At 37.5% G+C, this 16,715-nt stretch overlaps 1 protein-coding gene across 1 annotated transcript in view; it reads right to left on the reverse strand.

Moving 5' to 3' along the window:
• ZC2HC1A (zinc finger C2HC-type containing 1A) overlaps positions 1-14,841 on the reverse strand; it is a 41,564-nt gene extending 26,723 nt beyond the window's left edge. Inside the window, exons 1-2 of the mRNA XM_049782020.1 lie at positions 14,754-14,841; positions 1,962-2,035 (exon numbers count right to left, since the gene is read on the reverse strand). Of these exons, the coding sequence (XP_049637977.1) occupies positions 1,962-2,035; positions 14,754-14,772 (93 nt within the window). The 5' untranslated portion in view covers positions 14,773-14,841. The remainder of the gene's footprint in view (positions 1-1,961; positions 2,036-14,753) is intronic.
• Between the last annotated feature and the right edge of the window lie 1,874 nt (positions 14,842-16,715).

Raw genomic sequence — 16,715 nt, forward strand, 5'->3', positions numbered from 1 at the left:
ATAAATTATTTTCTTTTCTACAGAAGGGAAACACCACAAAACTTCATTTAAATTGTTATCTGACAGTTTTTAAAAATAACCTTGAGGTAAAATAATACATAAGTAAGATATAGCTAATGGTACATATAATATTACTAAGAATGCTTTCTCATAACAAAGAGTACAGATTTATCTAAAGTATTGAAAGTGATTAAGATATTTACAATTCTCCTAGCTTTCTTACAGTTAAGCAAAATGCTACCTACAAATCAAAACTGTTTGAATTTCATCATTAAGTCTCTAATAATGGATACTAGAAAAGAATGTAAATAGAAATACTAGAGATATGATTACAAAATTAATATAATAGTAAGTTTGAATTATTAAAGTTGATCTAGTATTAGTCAGATGACACAAAGTCAACAACAAAAAAATCAAAATAGTCGGATTTATCTTTTTCCTGTACAGTCAATCCTGTCTTTCCTTCTGAAATGTAAATTTTATACTTTTGTTTCTTTAACCAAAAGGTTTTCTTGGTCCATCTAGTACTCCAGTCTTCTGGACAAAAATAGTTGCCTTGGGAGTAGAAGAACAGTATATTGAATTTGCTATTTGCCTTGCACACAGGCAACATAGGTTTGATTCAGACATGTCATATGGTCTCCAGAACATTTCCAGGAGTGATCCCTGAGCATAGAGTGAGGAATAAGCCCTGAACATCATGTATTTTTGTTTAATTGTTTTGGTTTGTTGGGTCATATCCAGTGACACTCAGGGGTTACTCCAGCTATGTGCTCAGAAATTGCTCCTGGCTTAGGGGAAAATATGGGACATCGGGGATAGAACCAAGGTCTGTCCTAGGTTAGCACATGCAAGGCAAATGCCTTACCACTTATGTCACCTCTCCAGCCACCACTTTTATGTTTTTTAAAGCAAAACAATATATAAAACATTATGAAAAATACACAGCTGCTAACTCATTCACAATCATTCATTGACACATTTTTAAAAGTTACAATGAAAGTTCTCTTAATCAACATCTAAGAATCCATTAGGATAAATAATCATTTTCCTTTGGCTAAATATAATAACATGACATACACATTAAATGTAGAACCTTATTTTCTTTCATATTTGAAAAAATATAAATAAGTTGAAATGGTTCAACTTTAACAAAGAAATAATAAATCATAGAACTGACTTCAGTATCAGATACCACTCAAATTTCAGCAGGTAGTTGTGAGTTGTGTGAGAGACCTACATTTGGTTTTCATTTGGAAAAATATTATAACTATAGTTATTAATAGTAAGTTCTTATTCAGATAGTGCCCCCAAGACAAAGAGAATAAAAAGAATTAAAATGTATTAAGTATTTAGAAACAAAAATGAAGTGTGAGTGGCATGTAGTTTTCAAGGAGAATCAGATATATCTAGTTCCATAAATTGAGTTGCAACTATCAAGTATTTATGTGACACTTTCATCCCAACCCTGCTTACATAAGTTTTATTTGTTGCAAATTCTGTTGCTGAGTGAAATATTAAATAAATGAGGATAAAAATCAACTCGGTGTTCTTTAAATATTCAGCTAATTCTTTGAAAATGGCTTGAAAAACAGTGAGCTTGTAATTGCCCTACCGAATAAAACAACTGAAATAAAAACTCAAGACACTTTCAAGGAGATAAAAAAGAAAAAGCTTTCATTCAAAAGGCATTTCTATGAAATAAACAATAATTGAAAATTGAGAGCAAATTCCAAATAAAATATCATTTTTTTATTTTTAAATGCATTATTATAAATTTCTGAAAGATTCATTAATATTACTAATATTAAGATTTTTAAAAAGTTAAAATGAAAGTGACAAAGCTGATATTTTTGAGTAAACTAAAACTTTAAATTATCCCAGAGATTCTTTCCACAAGAGTTGTCCTGAGGTATTTATTAAACTATTACTAATTAACCCCAAAGGGAAAAGAAACTCACCAATGCCGCTGGAAAGAATGTTCTTCCACAAATCTTGCAAGGCAACAATTCTCCTACCTGGACACTTCCATTTGCTAAAACAGAACAGATTATTTTGTGATACTTCCTATTTTAAAGTTTTCTCTTAGTTTCTTGTAAAAATTGACAGTTTTTATTTATAAACATATACTACTCTGGGGCCAGAAAGAGAGAGAGTACTACAGGTACGGCACCTGCTTTGCAAGTGGCTGACCCCAATACCACACCATGTACCACATATGGTCCCCAAGAAGTGCCAGGGGTGATCCCTGAATACTGCTGAACACAAAGCCAGGAGTAAGCCCTGAGTACCACTAGGTTTGGTCCCAATTCCCCTCACCCCCAATAAAATATAAATAATAATATTAATATTCTTCCTGGAGGAGAGTCTTTGGATGATGTGATGTTGGAATTGGTCTGCATAAAACACTATCACTTACCAAAATTACCATGACAGAAATCAAAGAAGAAGAAAAAAAATACTACATTCTTCTGTTCTACCTTTCTATTGACAGTAGTAAAATTTTTTATTTAGAAAACATGAGATGATCAGGGAAGATAGCTCAAGACTGGAGCACACATTTTTCATGAAAGACCCAGGTTCAATTCTTAGCAATTAAAGAAAGAATGCAGTAAAATAAAAGAAAAAGAAATTGCACACCCTGAATTAATGTATGGGCAATCCAGAGTGGAATGTCAAAAACTGAATTCTTCAGAAGTCTGCATAACATTGAATCTAGCCCAACATTAAACCTATAATTCACTATAAGGTATTTACTAAGTTCAGAGTAAACTAATGAGAACCAAAATAGGCATCAATGAGAATACAGTCAACAGCAACAGAAGAACTGTTTTATTTTCTCACTTCTACTATTCCACTGACCTATATAAAGGTAGATAGTGAGTATTTGTCATCTCAGGTGGAGGTAAGGTCTGTAGGGTGGCAGTTAAGCTGTGGACACACAAAGACAAAGCTAAGATTCTCCTGATCTGTCTTTCACTAAGATCAGAGACTAGGTAGGTTATTTCGGGAGAGCAACCTCATTAATCTGGATCACTTACTTCCAGGATCTAATTCATTACTTAAGAATATTTCCATAATAATGGACAAGGCAGACTATTTAAGCTTTAGACTTCCTTAGAGTCTTCAGTTGATCATTCTAAATTTTAATCATTAAAAAATCATAGATACAAAATGGTAAAAAATGTGTCATATATTATTGCTTAATTAAAAGTATATTTTATATTGTCTCTTTGTAAAAGAATAATAAAGACTTATAGGGGCCAGAGTGACTGTACAATGGGGAAGGCATTTGCCTTGCATGCAGCCAACCTTATTCCAAGCCCTGGCACCTCATATGAACACCCCCAGCCCTCCAGGAGTGATCCGTAAGTGTAGAGCTATGAATAAGTCCAGAGCAACATTGGGTATGGTCCAAAAATTAAAAAAAAATGTTTTGTAAAGTTTATAAATTATTAAGAAACATAATTCAACACATGAAAATAATATAAATGCCTAGATAAGCACTTGACAGTCTGCTAAAATATACCAAACAATAGTAATAATACCAGGGTAAAATAACAATGGGGCCATCAAAGTATTTAGTTTTTTGCATAATCTATTTCACTCTAAGAATCTAATCATCTACCACTTTCCATACAACTTAAAATTTAACAATCCCCAGAATACAATGAAGTCCAACTCTTAGGATTAATCCCTTCAAAGTATCTAACATATTCAAAATAACTTTAAAGGAAAGAAAATATCACTAAGAAGCATTAAAAGTTTGAGAAATAGGGTCCAGAGTAATAGGACAGCCATAGCAGTAGGCATTTGCCTTGCACACGACCAACACAAGACAGATAGTGGTTCGAATCCCAGCATCCCCTATGGTCCGGGTGACACCGGAGCACTACTGGGTGTGACCCAAAAACAAAAAAACAAAAAGAAAAAAAAGATTGAGAAATAATAAGAAAGAGAAAAAGACAGCATTTAGAGGAGTGAAGAAATACTAGAGATTCAATCTGCAGCATCAACAAGTGTAGCCCTGGAGATGCCTACTGAGATTCCTGAGTAGCACAGGGCAGCCCTGGTGGTCTCTGGAACTGCAGGGGCCAAGTAGCACCATACCGGGCCCCCAGTACTGAACCATAAAGTAGTTATTATGGACCCCTGATCACTTGGAAAGGCACTGTGTGGGTAGCCCCACCCCAACTTCCTGTTTATCCCACCAGAATGATCAGAACAGCCTACACCTGGAATGGGCAGATAGAGGAGCCTGCCTGAGGGGAGAGAGAGAGGATAAGAGAGAGAAAGCCAGAGAGAAGACGATCAGGATTATTATTCTGGAATAAAGTCTATTATTCTGGCGAAGAACAGGAAAGCAAGTTTTGTAACTTGTTTCTTTTTTTGTTTTGGTAGAAAATGTGAGGTACCCTCCTGTTTACCGCCTCCCCAGTGCCAGATGCTAACCTTACCTGGATGGTCAGACCTACCCACAGCTGGGAGGGGTTTGTGATTGGTATTTAAGGGGTGGCCTAGTGAGGTAGGAGAGAGAGATTCAGACACAGGATGGATGCAGAGTAGCAGGAAAGAAGCTGCTTAGTTTAGAGGCAATGTGAAAAAAGCACATGGCGATTAGGGCCTGGTAATAAAGCTGGATGTCTCCTGAAACTTCAACTGACTGCCTGTGGATCATTTTACTCCATCACCGTGCACCTATAGACCCGCCAGCCATAAGGGCTACAGGAGGCTAAGCTGAGAAAGGCACCACCATCCACACCACTAGGATTTAATAATTAATACAACAGTACTCTTCCCCCAGTGCTCTGTATCAATTTCAGACCCACTCACAACCTGGGAAGGGTCTCTGGTTTGGAATAAAGAATAAAAGGTGTTGCGGTGTTTGTCTGGCATGCCTCTGACCTAGGATGGTCGCAGGTTGGATCCCCAGCATTCCACATGGTCCCCCAAGTTAAGGGCGATTTCTGAGTGCAGAGCAAGGAGTAAAATCTGAGTGCAGCCGGGTGTGCCCCCTCCCAAAAACAAAAACAAAGAATAAAAGGTGTTGCCTGGGGGCGGGGGGAGGCATCAAGGATGCATGGAGAGCAGTGGAAAGGGAGACAGAGAGTTCTCCTGATAGAAAGAGATGGTGGAAATAAAAAAATGATCAGACCTGATTACCAAATCCAAAGTCAATGACAACAGAATCAATACCCAATCTACAACAAACTGTACAAGTGGGGAACTGTTGCACTAGCGTTCGGGGTGGGGGGGGTAAAGGAGGGAGAAGTGGGATGCATGCTGGGAACAGGGGTGGAGGGAGGACAACACCGGTGGTGGTGGTGGGAATGCCCCTCATCCATTGTCACTATGTGCCTTTAATATTACTGTGAAAGATTTGTAATTCACTTTGATCACAATAAAAGTTTAAAAAAAGGAAAGGAAGGAAGGAGGGAGGAGGAAGGAAGGAAGGAAGGAAGGAAGGAAGGAAGGAAGGAAGGAAGGAAGGAAGGAAGGAAGGAAGGAAGGAAGGAAGGGGTGAGATAGGCAGACATGGCTAACAGAGGCTGCATATGGCAGAAAAAAAGCCGTGGGGAATAAAGCAAGCTGGCTTCAGTAAACCTTTAACTGATTGCCTGTGGATCATTTCTCCAGTTACCCTGCAACCTTCAGACCTGCCGGCCAAGGGGCTACAGGCACTGTGAGGCAAGGGAGGCCTCATCCCACCTGCCGGCCGAGGGGCTACAGGCACTGTGAGGCAAGGGAGGCCTCACCCCACCACACGAACTCATTAGACTTTATATTCTAATATTAAAACAACAGCACTCTGCCATGCTAAAAAGAAAATAAGTCATTACCTATATATATATTTCTGGGACCGCTCTTGTCTCAGTATATATATATATACATACTGGGACAAGAGCGGTCACACAGTGGTAGGGCATTTGCTTTACACATAGCAGACCAGGACAGACCTCTATCCCCCAGCATCCCATATGATCCCCAAGCCAAAAGCGATTTCTGAGCACATAGCCACGAGTCCCTGAGTGTCACTGAGTGTGGCCCAAAAAAAGCAAAAAACAAAAAAGAAAAAAAGAAATATATACATGTGTCTAGTAAGATAATACAAAGGATAAAGTGATGGCTTTGCATGTTGCTAATTCTGGTTTTCAATCCCTATAAGCACCATCGAAATTGCCCCTCAGAATCACCAGTGTCAACCCCACCCCACCCCTGCAAAAAAAATAAAAGAGTGGAGGAAAGACATAAAAGACTAGTCTAAAAGAGACATAGGGTGAGCGGTAGAAAGTTGTGCACAGTTTGATATTGGGGGAGGAGGAGTTACAATTTTGTATATCAGTAACATAAATGTTAACACTATTATAACTTCCCTTAACTATAAAGAATATAAAGTAAAATTAGAAATTTGTGGCTTCTTGCATAGTCTGATAATGGAGTATGGTACTTGCATAACTCACAAAATATGTTATGCTCAACTATGATGGTGTCAACATCTGTTAGTAGGAAGTCCTACCTGTAGAGCATAACAACAACTAGGTTAGGCCTGGAGTCACAAAGCCACACTCTGGTCTAATGATATACATTAATTAATAAGCACATTATTATAGATACAAGGCTCATATCTGTGTCATAGTTCCCAATTTGAAGTTCTAGCTCTGTCCTGAGAAAATTAATTTATCTTCTGTACACTTCAGATTCTTGTATAAAATAAGAAAATTTGGTTAAATAATCTATGTGGGGCTCCATCTATTTAAGATTCCAGAATTTAATTAAAAATCTATCAAAAGAGCACCTTAGCAAGAAACATACTTGGACAATAAGACTATCTTTGTTGCTGAAGACAGATTTTAAGCTGTTAAAAGTGAAGATAGATTCAAAATTTGTTCACATATATAAATGAGTAAACAGTTAACTGAAGATGATCAAAGGGAAATTTCACAAAATGTATGTAGCATGTTGAATAAAACACATCCATTTGTCTACTTAGAAAACAGAATCTCCCAACAGAAACTTTTTGTTGGGAAAGATTTCTTTATATGAACTAGGAAAATGTGTGCAGCTATCATATTGACAACACAATTTTGGTAGCTTTAATATCGACACAATCTACCTTGAAATTTCTGAGTGAAAACTAAAATGTCTTACGTAAAAATACTTTCCAGTATTATGAAATAAAAAGCACTATTTTAAAACAGGCAGGAAATTTCCACTAATCTCTTCTGAATGCCATAAATGAGTAAGTAATGCAGCTTATAAAAATACAGTTCCAGAAACTGCATTCAAAGGATTGATTATTGTAGCAGAGTGCAAACATTGCTATTAAGAGCAATACTCAAGCCAATAAAAGAACCAAGGGAAAAATGTATAGAAATATACCTAGATTCTCAAGAATCTATGGTCTCCTATCAAAATTTACCCTATATATACTAATTCTAGATATACTACTATTATATTTAGGGGCAGAGTGATAGCACAGTGTTAGGGCGTTTGCCTTACATGCAGCCGACTTGGGGTTGACCCGAGTTCAATCCTCAGGATCCCATACGGTCTCCTGAGCTTGCCGGTGTGGTGGTAGGTGTCTGCCTTGCTGGCGCTAGCCTTGGTCAGACCACGGTTCAATCCCCCCGCATCCCAAATGGTCCCCCAAGCCAAGAGTGATTTCTGAGTGCATAGCCAAGAGTAACCCTTGTGCATCACCAGGTGTGGCCCAAAAAAAAACAAAACAAAACAAAAAAGCGATTTCTGAGGGCACAACCAGGAGTAACCCCTGAGCACCACCAGTTCTGGCTCAAAATCAAATGAACAAAAATAAATTTTAAAAAAGTTACCATATTTAGCAAGTTCAAAATCTATCAGATAATAAAACTCGAAATAATATATTTGTGCACTGCTACATATTAAAGGATTCTGCCCCCCAAAAAAGGTGACTTGTTTGTTTTTGGATCACACCAGCCATGCTCAGGGGTGATTCCTGGCTCTAAACTCAGAAACTGCTTCTGGCAGGCTCAGGGGTCCATTTGGGATGCCAGGGACCAACCCAGATCAGCCATGTGCAAGGCAAACTTAACTATCCTCTGTGAAATCACTCTGGCCCCAAAAGTTGACATTTAAAAAAAAATACATTAAAGAACTAGAAGGGAACATTTTCAATAGAAATAAACTTAAAAGTCAGAGCACCTTAATTTCTGTTCTGGGATTATATCAACTTCCGCCCCACTGATTAGGTGAATCCTACTTTCTGAACTCAGATCTCTTAGAAGCATATCTTATAATCCTTCTAAAATTAAAATTGACTTCCAGATCATCATTAATATATCATTTGTTTTCTAACTAATATATTATCAGCTCAATCTAGATTTCAACATTGAATGCTCACATTTGTTACTCAATACATAGGCTATATCACATACAACTATATCATTCCAGACTTCAATTCAATACAAATCACTACTATCAAAATAGCTTGTAAGGCTCCACCTCTGAACTCAAAAACTATTCACATTCTCTCTCTAGCAAACTTCTCTATAGCAAACAAGTTAAACCTTGTTAACTCAACTTTTACTGATGCCAGTATTCTATTTTTTTATAACACATTTCTGGCTATACCTACCTTCCCTCCTCTCCACTTTGAAACCATCTAGTCATTTCCAGTACTATCACCAATCACCTTCTATAGTCAATATTTAGTTAAAAAATTGTGCAGAATTCCTCTTTTCTCCAATTCTTTCTGGTCCTAGTAATCCTTATGATAAATTTAAAAAGCAATAGTATGTTTTGAAATAATCATATTTACAGACTAATTCTTTACATGTATTGACTTCCCCATTTCTCATGTCCTACCATTTTAACTGTAAGAAATTGTATCAAGCCTAACTACATTTTTCAATTTTTTATTAAAATAACCATTAATATAAAGTTATTGATAGTTGATTTTTAGACACAATGTTTTAACACCTCCAGCATCAACTTCGCTGGACCAATGTTTCCACACTTCCTTCTGTCACCAGTCCCATCCCTCTCCCAGAAACACGACACTTTGACAGGCATAATTCAAAGTTTTGTGGTTGTCTAACTATGATTTTAAATTAGTTCAATGACTGTACTCCTATAAACTAATGTAATCAATTCTAAAATAATTTTATTTTGATGAAGATTAAAATCCATGGTTTGAAGAATAAAATCTTCATTAATACAAGTCTTCACTGAGCACCTAACAAGAGATAATTGTTATAGGAAAATAGATAAACAAAAAAACTTACAGCTTAAGAAGTGCCTACTATTTTAGTAGGGAAAAATAAAAACAAGCACATATAATGTACAGTGATAAAAAAAAAAACAGTATATCATAATAGAGCAGAGAAAATGAAGAAAGAATAATTCTAAGGCCACAGCTCACCCTGACTCAACAATGACCCCACATATGGTTCCAGGGTTTCCTGGGGGAAGGATAAAAAAAAAATTAGAAAAGAGGGTAAAATGCATGTGTGAGGCTGATCTGGGTTTGATCCCTGGCATCTCAAATGGTACGTCAAGCACTGCCAGGAATGAAACCTGAGTGCAGAGCCAGGAGTAACCCCTGAGTACCACCAGTTGTGGCCCCAAATAATAAAATAAAATACCAATTTTAAAATGAGTACAATCAGAAAAAATTTCTTTAATGAGACAGTACAGACCTTAAGAAACAGAAGCAAGTGATCACCATGAAACTACTAACTCCTAGTCCATTTTCTTTCCTGAATTTTACATGACTGGACCTGTTGACAGCAAGGAAGCTGTGCTAGTCAATTCCATCCAAGAGTTTATTTTCCTATTTAATTTTTTTAATTAAGGTAACATAGTATTACAACTTATGTATTGCAACTATACACTGTATAACTCCTTCTTTTTCTCTGGCTTCAATGGTGTTTTGATCTCCCAAATTAAGCAGGTTTGACCAGGTTAGTACTAAAGGAAGGCTAAGTGCCCAATCTTCAGCACATAACCTTCACTTGATAAATACTTTTCTCCTTGACAACTTTAAATGTCATTATAGACACACACACCACCCCATTTCCTTTCCTGTTCAAATCTAATACATCTGTTCCTCCCAAGCCTCTTGCCTCATTTTGCTAAATAAAGCTTTCCTGGGCAAATGCATTCATTCACTATCACTTATATGCTGATGACTACTTAAAAATTCCAGATAGATACTTTCAAGTGTCTGTTAGACTTTGCCACAGATACCACACCCAAGTACTGTACAAACATTTCTAGAGCCAAACTCATTACCTCATCTTCCAAACTTGGTCTTCCTCTTAGATAAAGATACTAATATTAACTCTATCCAAGCAGCAAAGCTGCAGTTATCATAGATTCTTTTTTTCCTCTCACATCCAAAAGTCATAACAGATCTTTTCATCATAAATATACGTACGTCTTCCTTTTCAATTCCTTCTATTGTCTTGGCTCAAATTCTCATTACATGTGTCTTTCCAATCTACCCCTTCTTCAGTAGAGCTGAAGTTATCTGCCATTGTTATCTAGTGAGACTGCCACTAGTTTAGATTCTTCTAAACATACTATCTTTTACTTACAATAAATTATGCCTAAGATCCTTCCCTATTTCCTGTGATTTTATAAAACCATTTCACAGGTTCTAAGGATGTTGCCTAGATAAAATAAAGCATTTAACTAAACAGAAGCTTATGAATGTTAACACCAGTTAGTAGCTAATGCAGTTGAAATATATTAGTATTTAACAGCTCCACTTTTATAGCTGAGGGTAGATTAAGTAAATAAATCATAAAGAAATGGCAAGGATTCAAACACGGGGTTCCCCACCTCAGTTGCTATCAAATGCCTTTTATCCAGTTCAGTATCCAAAAAAGGGAACGCTTGATAAAGTAGGAAAGAGGAAAAAAATTTGAATAAACAGGATATATTTAGAATAAGAAAAACAAAACTGAAAAAAGAAACATTTATGGGGCAAATAGCTACCTTCAACTAAAACAAGGGCTACAACGGTGGAAAAGAAATAAGATTTTTTTTAATTCAATTTTAGCAGGCAGCAGTAAGATCTAATCATTTCTGCTGTCAAAGAAATGAATGAGCAATCTGATTACTGTCACAATTATTAATAATAGCTATTTATCACGATGGTATAAAAAAAAGAAGACTGACAATGCAATAGAAGGATAAATTGGTTTAGAGTTAATTTATCATCTCTCCAGTTTACAGATTAAATAGACAGTCAAAGCCAGAACAATAGTGCAGTGGGTAGGGTGTTTGCTTTGCTCACAGCTGATCTGGTTAAACTCTTGGCATTCCATATAGTGCCCAGGCCCACCAGGAGTAATTCCTGGTAGAAAGCCAGAAGTAACTCCTGCATGCAGCTGGGTGTGGCCCAAAAAATCAAAACACACCAATAAAAAAAAGAAACATAGGATAGGAACAGGAAATAGCCAAAATAATCAGAACTGTGTATTATTTTAACTAAAACACTAAGCTATTTCAGGAATGGGGTGGCTGAGAGGGGTACTTGAGGCACTGGTAGAAAAAAGCGAGTATTCTTGGTGATGTTGGAATAATGTAAACATAGAAAATATAATTAACAGTATTATGAACCCTAGTACCTAATAAAAATGATAGCACACTAATTTAAAAAAAGTCCCCAAACCAAAAATTCATGTCAAATCTACATCCAAATAATTCAGAAATTATAAAAAAAGATTAAAACTATCCTGAATGAAATTTTTCTCCCCAAAAATTTCTATTTTCTAGTTTTAAACTAGTCTGGTAGCTGGTTTCAATGAGAAACTAAAATATGATTGTAATGCCTGACAACGCAATATTTCCTCAATCACTGTAATATATGCTAAGCAAACTCAAGGATATGACAGTTACAATATTTATTAGACAATTAAATCATGATATAGATAAATGAATTAATGAATGTTAATAAGATCGATCACAAGTTGAGCCATAAAGCATTCCCATCTTAAGCTATTACATCCAAATGTGTGTAATTTTTTACCTGCCAATTAAGTTTTATATTAAGTTTTCATTACAATTCAAAAGCATGAAATCTTAGGAAAATATGCACACTGCTGAGTGTGAGATAAAAAGGCTCAAAAACAGTAGGGCCTTGACTTATTTTTTTATGCATCTCAAGGAACACATTTTTTTGTTTGTTTTTGGGCAACACCCAGTGGCGCTCAGGAGTCACTCCTGGCTATGCGCTCAGAAATCACTCCTGATTTGGGGGACCATATGGTACACCAGGGATCAAACCCAGGTCCATCCTAGGTCAGCTGCGTGCAAGTTAAGTGCCCTACCTCTGCGCTACCACTCTGGCCCTGGAACCATCATAAATGTTAAAGTACTTTCTCTAACAGCAATAACATTGTTCGTGCCAGACATTATTTTAGTATATACAAAATAAAAAACAGATGAAAATATTTGCCCTAATTATACATATTGAGTAAAAGATTACAAATATTTTGTTTTTATCATCATCATCATCATATCTCAATAGGGACAGAACTGTTCCTATGCAATTTTTTGTATTCTAAGGTCCTGAAAATTCCACAACTTACGGTATCTTTCAGGCTATAAAACCACCAACAGGTTTCAAATTTATTTTAAAAATAAGCTGGGGCCTGAGCAGTGGCTCAAACAGTAGAGCGTCTGCCTTGCATATGCTAACCTAGGACAGACTCTGGTTCTATCTCCCAGCATCCCATATGGTACCCCAGGCCAAGAGCAATTTCTAGGTGCATAGCCAGGAGTAACCCCTGAGTGTCACCAGGTGTGCCCCCATCCCCCAAGTAAATAAATAATAAATAAATAAATAAATAAATAAATATAAAAATAAACTGAATTTGCTTTATTCACATTTCTATTTGTTACAACTAGCTGGGTCTCATTCTAACTGAGGAGACCTGGGGCCCATGCAGACTTAGGAATTCAGAATTTCACTACATAAGTTGTTGGAATTCCTCAAGTATAATATCCAATTATGTAAAAACTGTCTTTGTTATTCACAGTAAGGTCTAGAAAATATTAGAATCAAAGCACTTGAGATTAAAATAAAGATAAGAGAGAATTTACTTTTCACAAATAAAATTGTTCATTTTGTTTAGGGGCCACACCCAAAGGTGCTGAGAAATCATGTGATATCAGGGATCAAACTTAGGTTTGGAGCCTGGTCTGCTAGTACAGAGGGATGGTTCCAGGTTGAAGGTTCCATCCCTGGCCCCACATATAGTCACCTCCTCAACTCAGGAGAGATCCTAGAGTGCAGAAACAGAAATAAACCCTGGGCACTCCTAGATATGGCCCCCAAATAAAAGGCAAACAAAGTGTAAGAAAAGCAAACCCTCAGGCCTTCTGAAAGAAAGCATGCCCTCTGGCCCATAAGATGCCTTCCCAACCTATCATCTAGTAAATTGTTGTTACACAACTGAAGGGAAAAAAAAAAAAACATCCAACTCAATTAAATAAATCTCAAATATACACTTACAAAAAATACTCTGAAAGTAAAAAAGTACTAGCATTACAATTCCTATTTCATGGAATAATCAATAGTATTTACAATAGGCAAGCCAACAAGAAAATCTCCATCAGCCACAATAAGAGATCATAAAAATTTCAGATTATCTAATATTCTCAGGGTGATTTCTTAATATAGGAGCTTCACCTCTGCATAAACTTTTAAAATAAAAACTTCATACCAATTACTATTTTAGCCGCTTTTTGGTGAGATAAAATCGATGGCAGAAGTTAGCAGTTACCACTTTTCACATCACTGAATGATCTAAAATATTTTACTCTCTGATATGCCACACTACAATAGGATGCAATACCTCTGCATACTCTTAAATCCACCCAAATGTACTTAAATTAGAAGGAAAAAAGAACGAAATCTTAACAATGGGCTCTTCCCATTCTGAAAGCTTATTCTTCATCACAAAATTAAGACATGATTTGAAATAGATTCTTCAAACTGTTCTTGCCAATGCTCTCTGGGCGTTTTCCTTTGTTGTTTGGGAGTGAATGCTGTCTTGCACAGGAGAAAATGGATAAGAGCACAGAGGGGGGAAAAAAGTGGAAGAATTGGGAACAAAGCAAATCCTGGAGTCCTGGTTACAGCCCCAAATAAAAAAAAGATTATAAAAAAAAGGGGGGAGCAAAGGAATAAATCTTTAAATCCTTAGATTTAAATCTATTGTCCTGCTTCTCAAGCAGGCTGTTGACACTTGCTTAGAGAGATGCTCTTGGCATTGTTCAGAGAGAACATGCAGCAGAAATGAGGGAAAAAAATGAGAGAAAGGTCGAGATAAGTGTCAGCAGCAAATTGTGGCTGGGCCAGACACCCAGGGGACCCAGCAAAGAAAGACTCAATGGAGAGAGACACTTTGCAAGGCAATGCAATGTATCTGACCTGGGTTTGATATTAGGGATGACTTTAAAAAGAAAGGTACTCAGAAAGGGGGGTGGGGGGGGGCAAGATTAGAAAATGCTAGGGCACTTGCAAAGCAAATGCTCCAGCCAGAACCAGGCTCCAGGACAGGGCTGGAGGAATGGAGCAGCAGAGCTGAGGCCCAGCAGCCTGAGCCCAGGCCTTTAAGCTGCACAGTATAGGGGGTGTTGTCTGGCTCCCAGAGGACCCAGTTTTCATCAGGACACAGCACCAGGATCCTGGGGTGCATCTCCCCAACTTCTCTAGGTCTTTTCTAGAGGCCCGGCCCACACCCCCTGCTGCCTCTCACCTTCCTCCAGGCCCTCCATGGCTGCACTCAGCGTCCTAGGCTACTCCAGCAGCACCCGCCGCCGCCCAGCTCTGCTGCTAGCAACCCGGCCGCACCGCCCACCCGCTAACATCCCGAGCTCCCATTGGTCCGCTGTTGGTGGGCGTGGCCACAGGGGCGTGGTTTGGGGGCTGACCCGTTGTTGGCGGGCGTGGCTTCTTCTGGGGGCGTGGTTTAGTTGGGACGTGGCCTTGGAGTCTGAGCTCCCTCTGTCCTGTACCATAAACTCTCCATCAATCTGAACAGATCTGTCTGGTCTCATTCAGCTACCCTGTGGCTGCTTTGCTGATTGACTTCAGCCTTGCTCATCTCCTATTTGATTCCCCCCTCCTTTAGAAGACTTGAGTAGCTCTCAGATTCCTCCTTGCCAGTCTTAAGTCTTCAAAGCAAAGAACCAAACTGCAGCAGGGTCCTCTCTATGTTTGTTTGCATGCTGCCCCTGTTCCACTTTCAGCTCTTGGATCACAGTGATTTATTATTTATTATTATTATTATTATTTATTGTATCAAAGTGTATTATCCAAATTGTATTATTTATTATTTCTTTATTATATCAAACTATATCACAAGATTTTATTATTATTTATGATGCTGATGATTTATTATATCGAAGTGTATTACATCTTTGCTGACTTCAGCCTTGCTCACCTCCTATTTGATTCCCCCCTCAATTAGAAGACTTGAGTAGATCTCAGATTTCTCATTGCCATTCTAAGTCTTCAATGCAAACTGTAACAGGGTCCTCTCTATGTTTGCATGCTGCCCACGCTCCTTTTTCAGCTCTTGGATCACACTGATTTATTCTTTATTATTATTATTTTATTTATTATATCAAAGTGTATTACCCAGATTTTAGCATCAGATCGAGTTCAGACATGCTTTCCTGAGTTAGAGTTTCCTGAGATAGAGTTTCAGACACAGAAGCCTTCCTGCCTATCAGTGGTTGTGCAACTGTGATTGAAAGCAATTTCTCAACGCAAAAATGGGGACCAAAAGTTAGAAGTGAAACCCAACACTTCTTTATTTTTTTTCATCTGCTCTTGGCCTACCATGGCTTTGCACTGTGACCTCTTTAAACTGAAATCCTGAGCTGCTCTTCTGACTTGTAAGGTCAACTCTAAAGAATGTTTGATCAAGAGTTACAGGGGCAGCACAGGGGCAGGATCACAAGGAAGTTTGCTTATATTGGTATACAGACCTGAATGAACAGGTAAGTGCTGCAAAAGCACTAGTTAAAAATCTGTGCTTCCTCTAGAAATATTTTTAAATGAATGGAGCAGCTAGGTTATTAATGTTAGCATCTCTCTTGACAAATTTTGATAATAATATAATTTCCTTAGGAAAGAGATTGATATTTTTATTTACTTATTCAAAGTTTTGACATTTCACATAACCTTCCCTACTATTAAATGTATGTTATCTTACGATCCCATTATCTTTTAAGAAACCAAATTTTTCCCGATTCCTTAAAAAGATTATTGTATGCTCCTGAATGAGACATTATCTGTTACTGGATTATTTCAAAGAAATATGGCCCATCCCTTTAAAAGATTCTTTTAAAGGAAAAGTTTCTCATGCCTGTTGAATTCCTTCTTCCTATGATCTGATCTGACTCTTCTAAGTCCTTTGAAAACTGAAATTAATTGGTCAGATCAGAGTCAGGCCTACTCTTTAACCACCCTGGGTGAGTATGAACAAGTTCTCTTTCTTTGATGAGGCTAAAACAAAGTGAGAATAGGGGGTCAGAGTTGTGGTGCAGGCAGTATGGCTTTTGCCTTGCATGTGGCTGACCCAGGACGGACCTCAGTTTGATCCCCAGTGTCCCATATGGTCCCCCAAGCAAGGAGCAATTTCGGAGGGCATAGCCAGAAGTAATCCCTGAGTGTCACCTGGTGTAACTCAAAATCCAAAACAACAACAATC

The sequence above is a fragment of the Suncus etruscus genome, chromosome 10, assembly GCF_024139225.1.
Source record: "Suncus etruscus isolate mSunEtr1 chromosome 10, mSunEtr1.pri.cur, whole genome shotgun sequence".
In the NCBI taxonomy this organism is placed as follows: domain Eukaryota; kingdom Metazoa; phylum Chordata; class Mammalia; order Eulipotyphla; family Soricidae; genus Suncus; species Suncus etruscus.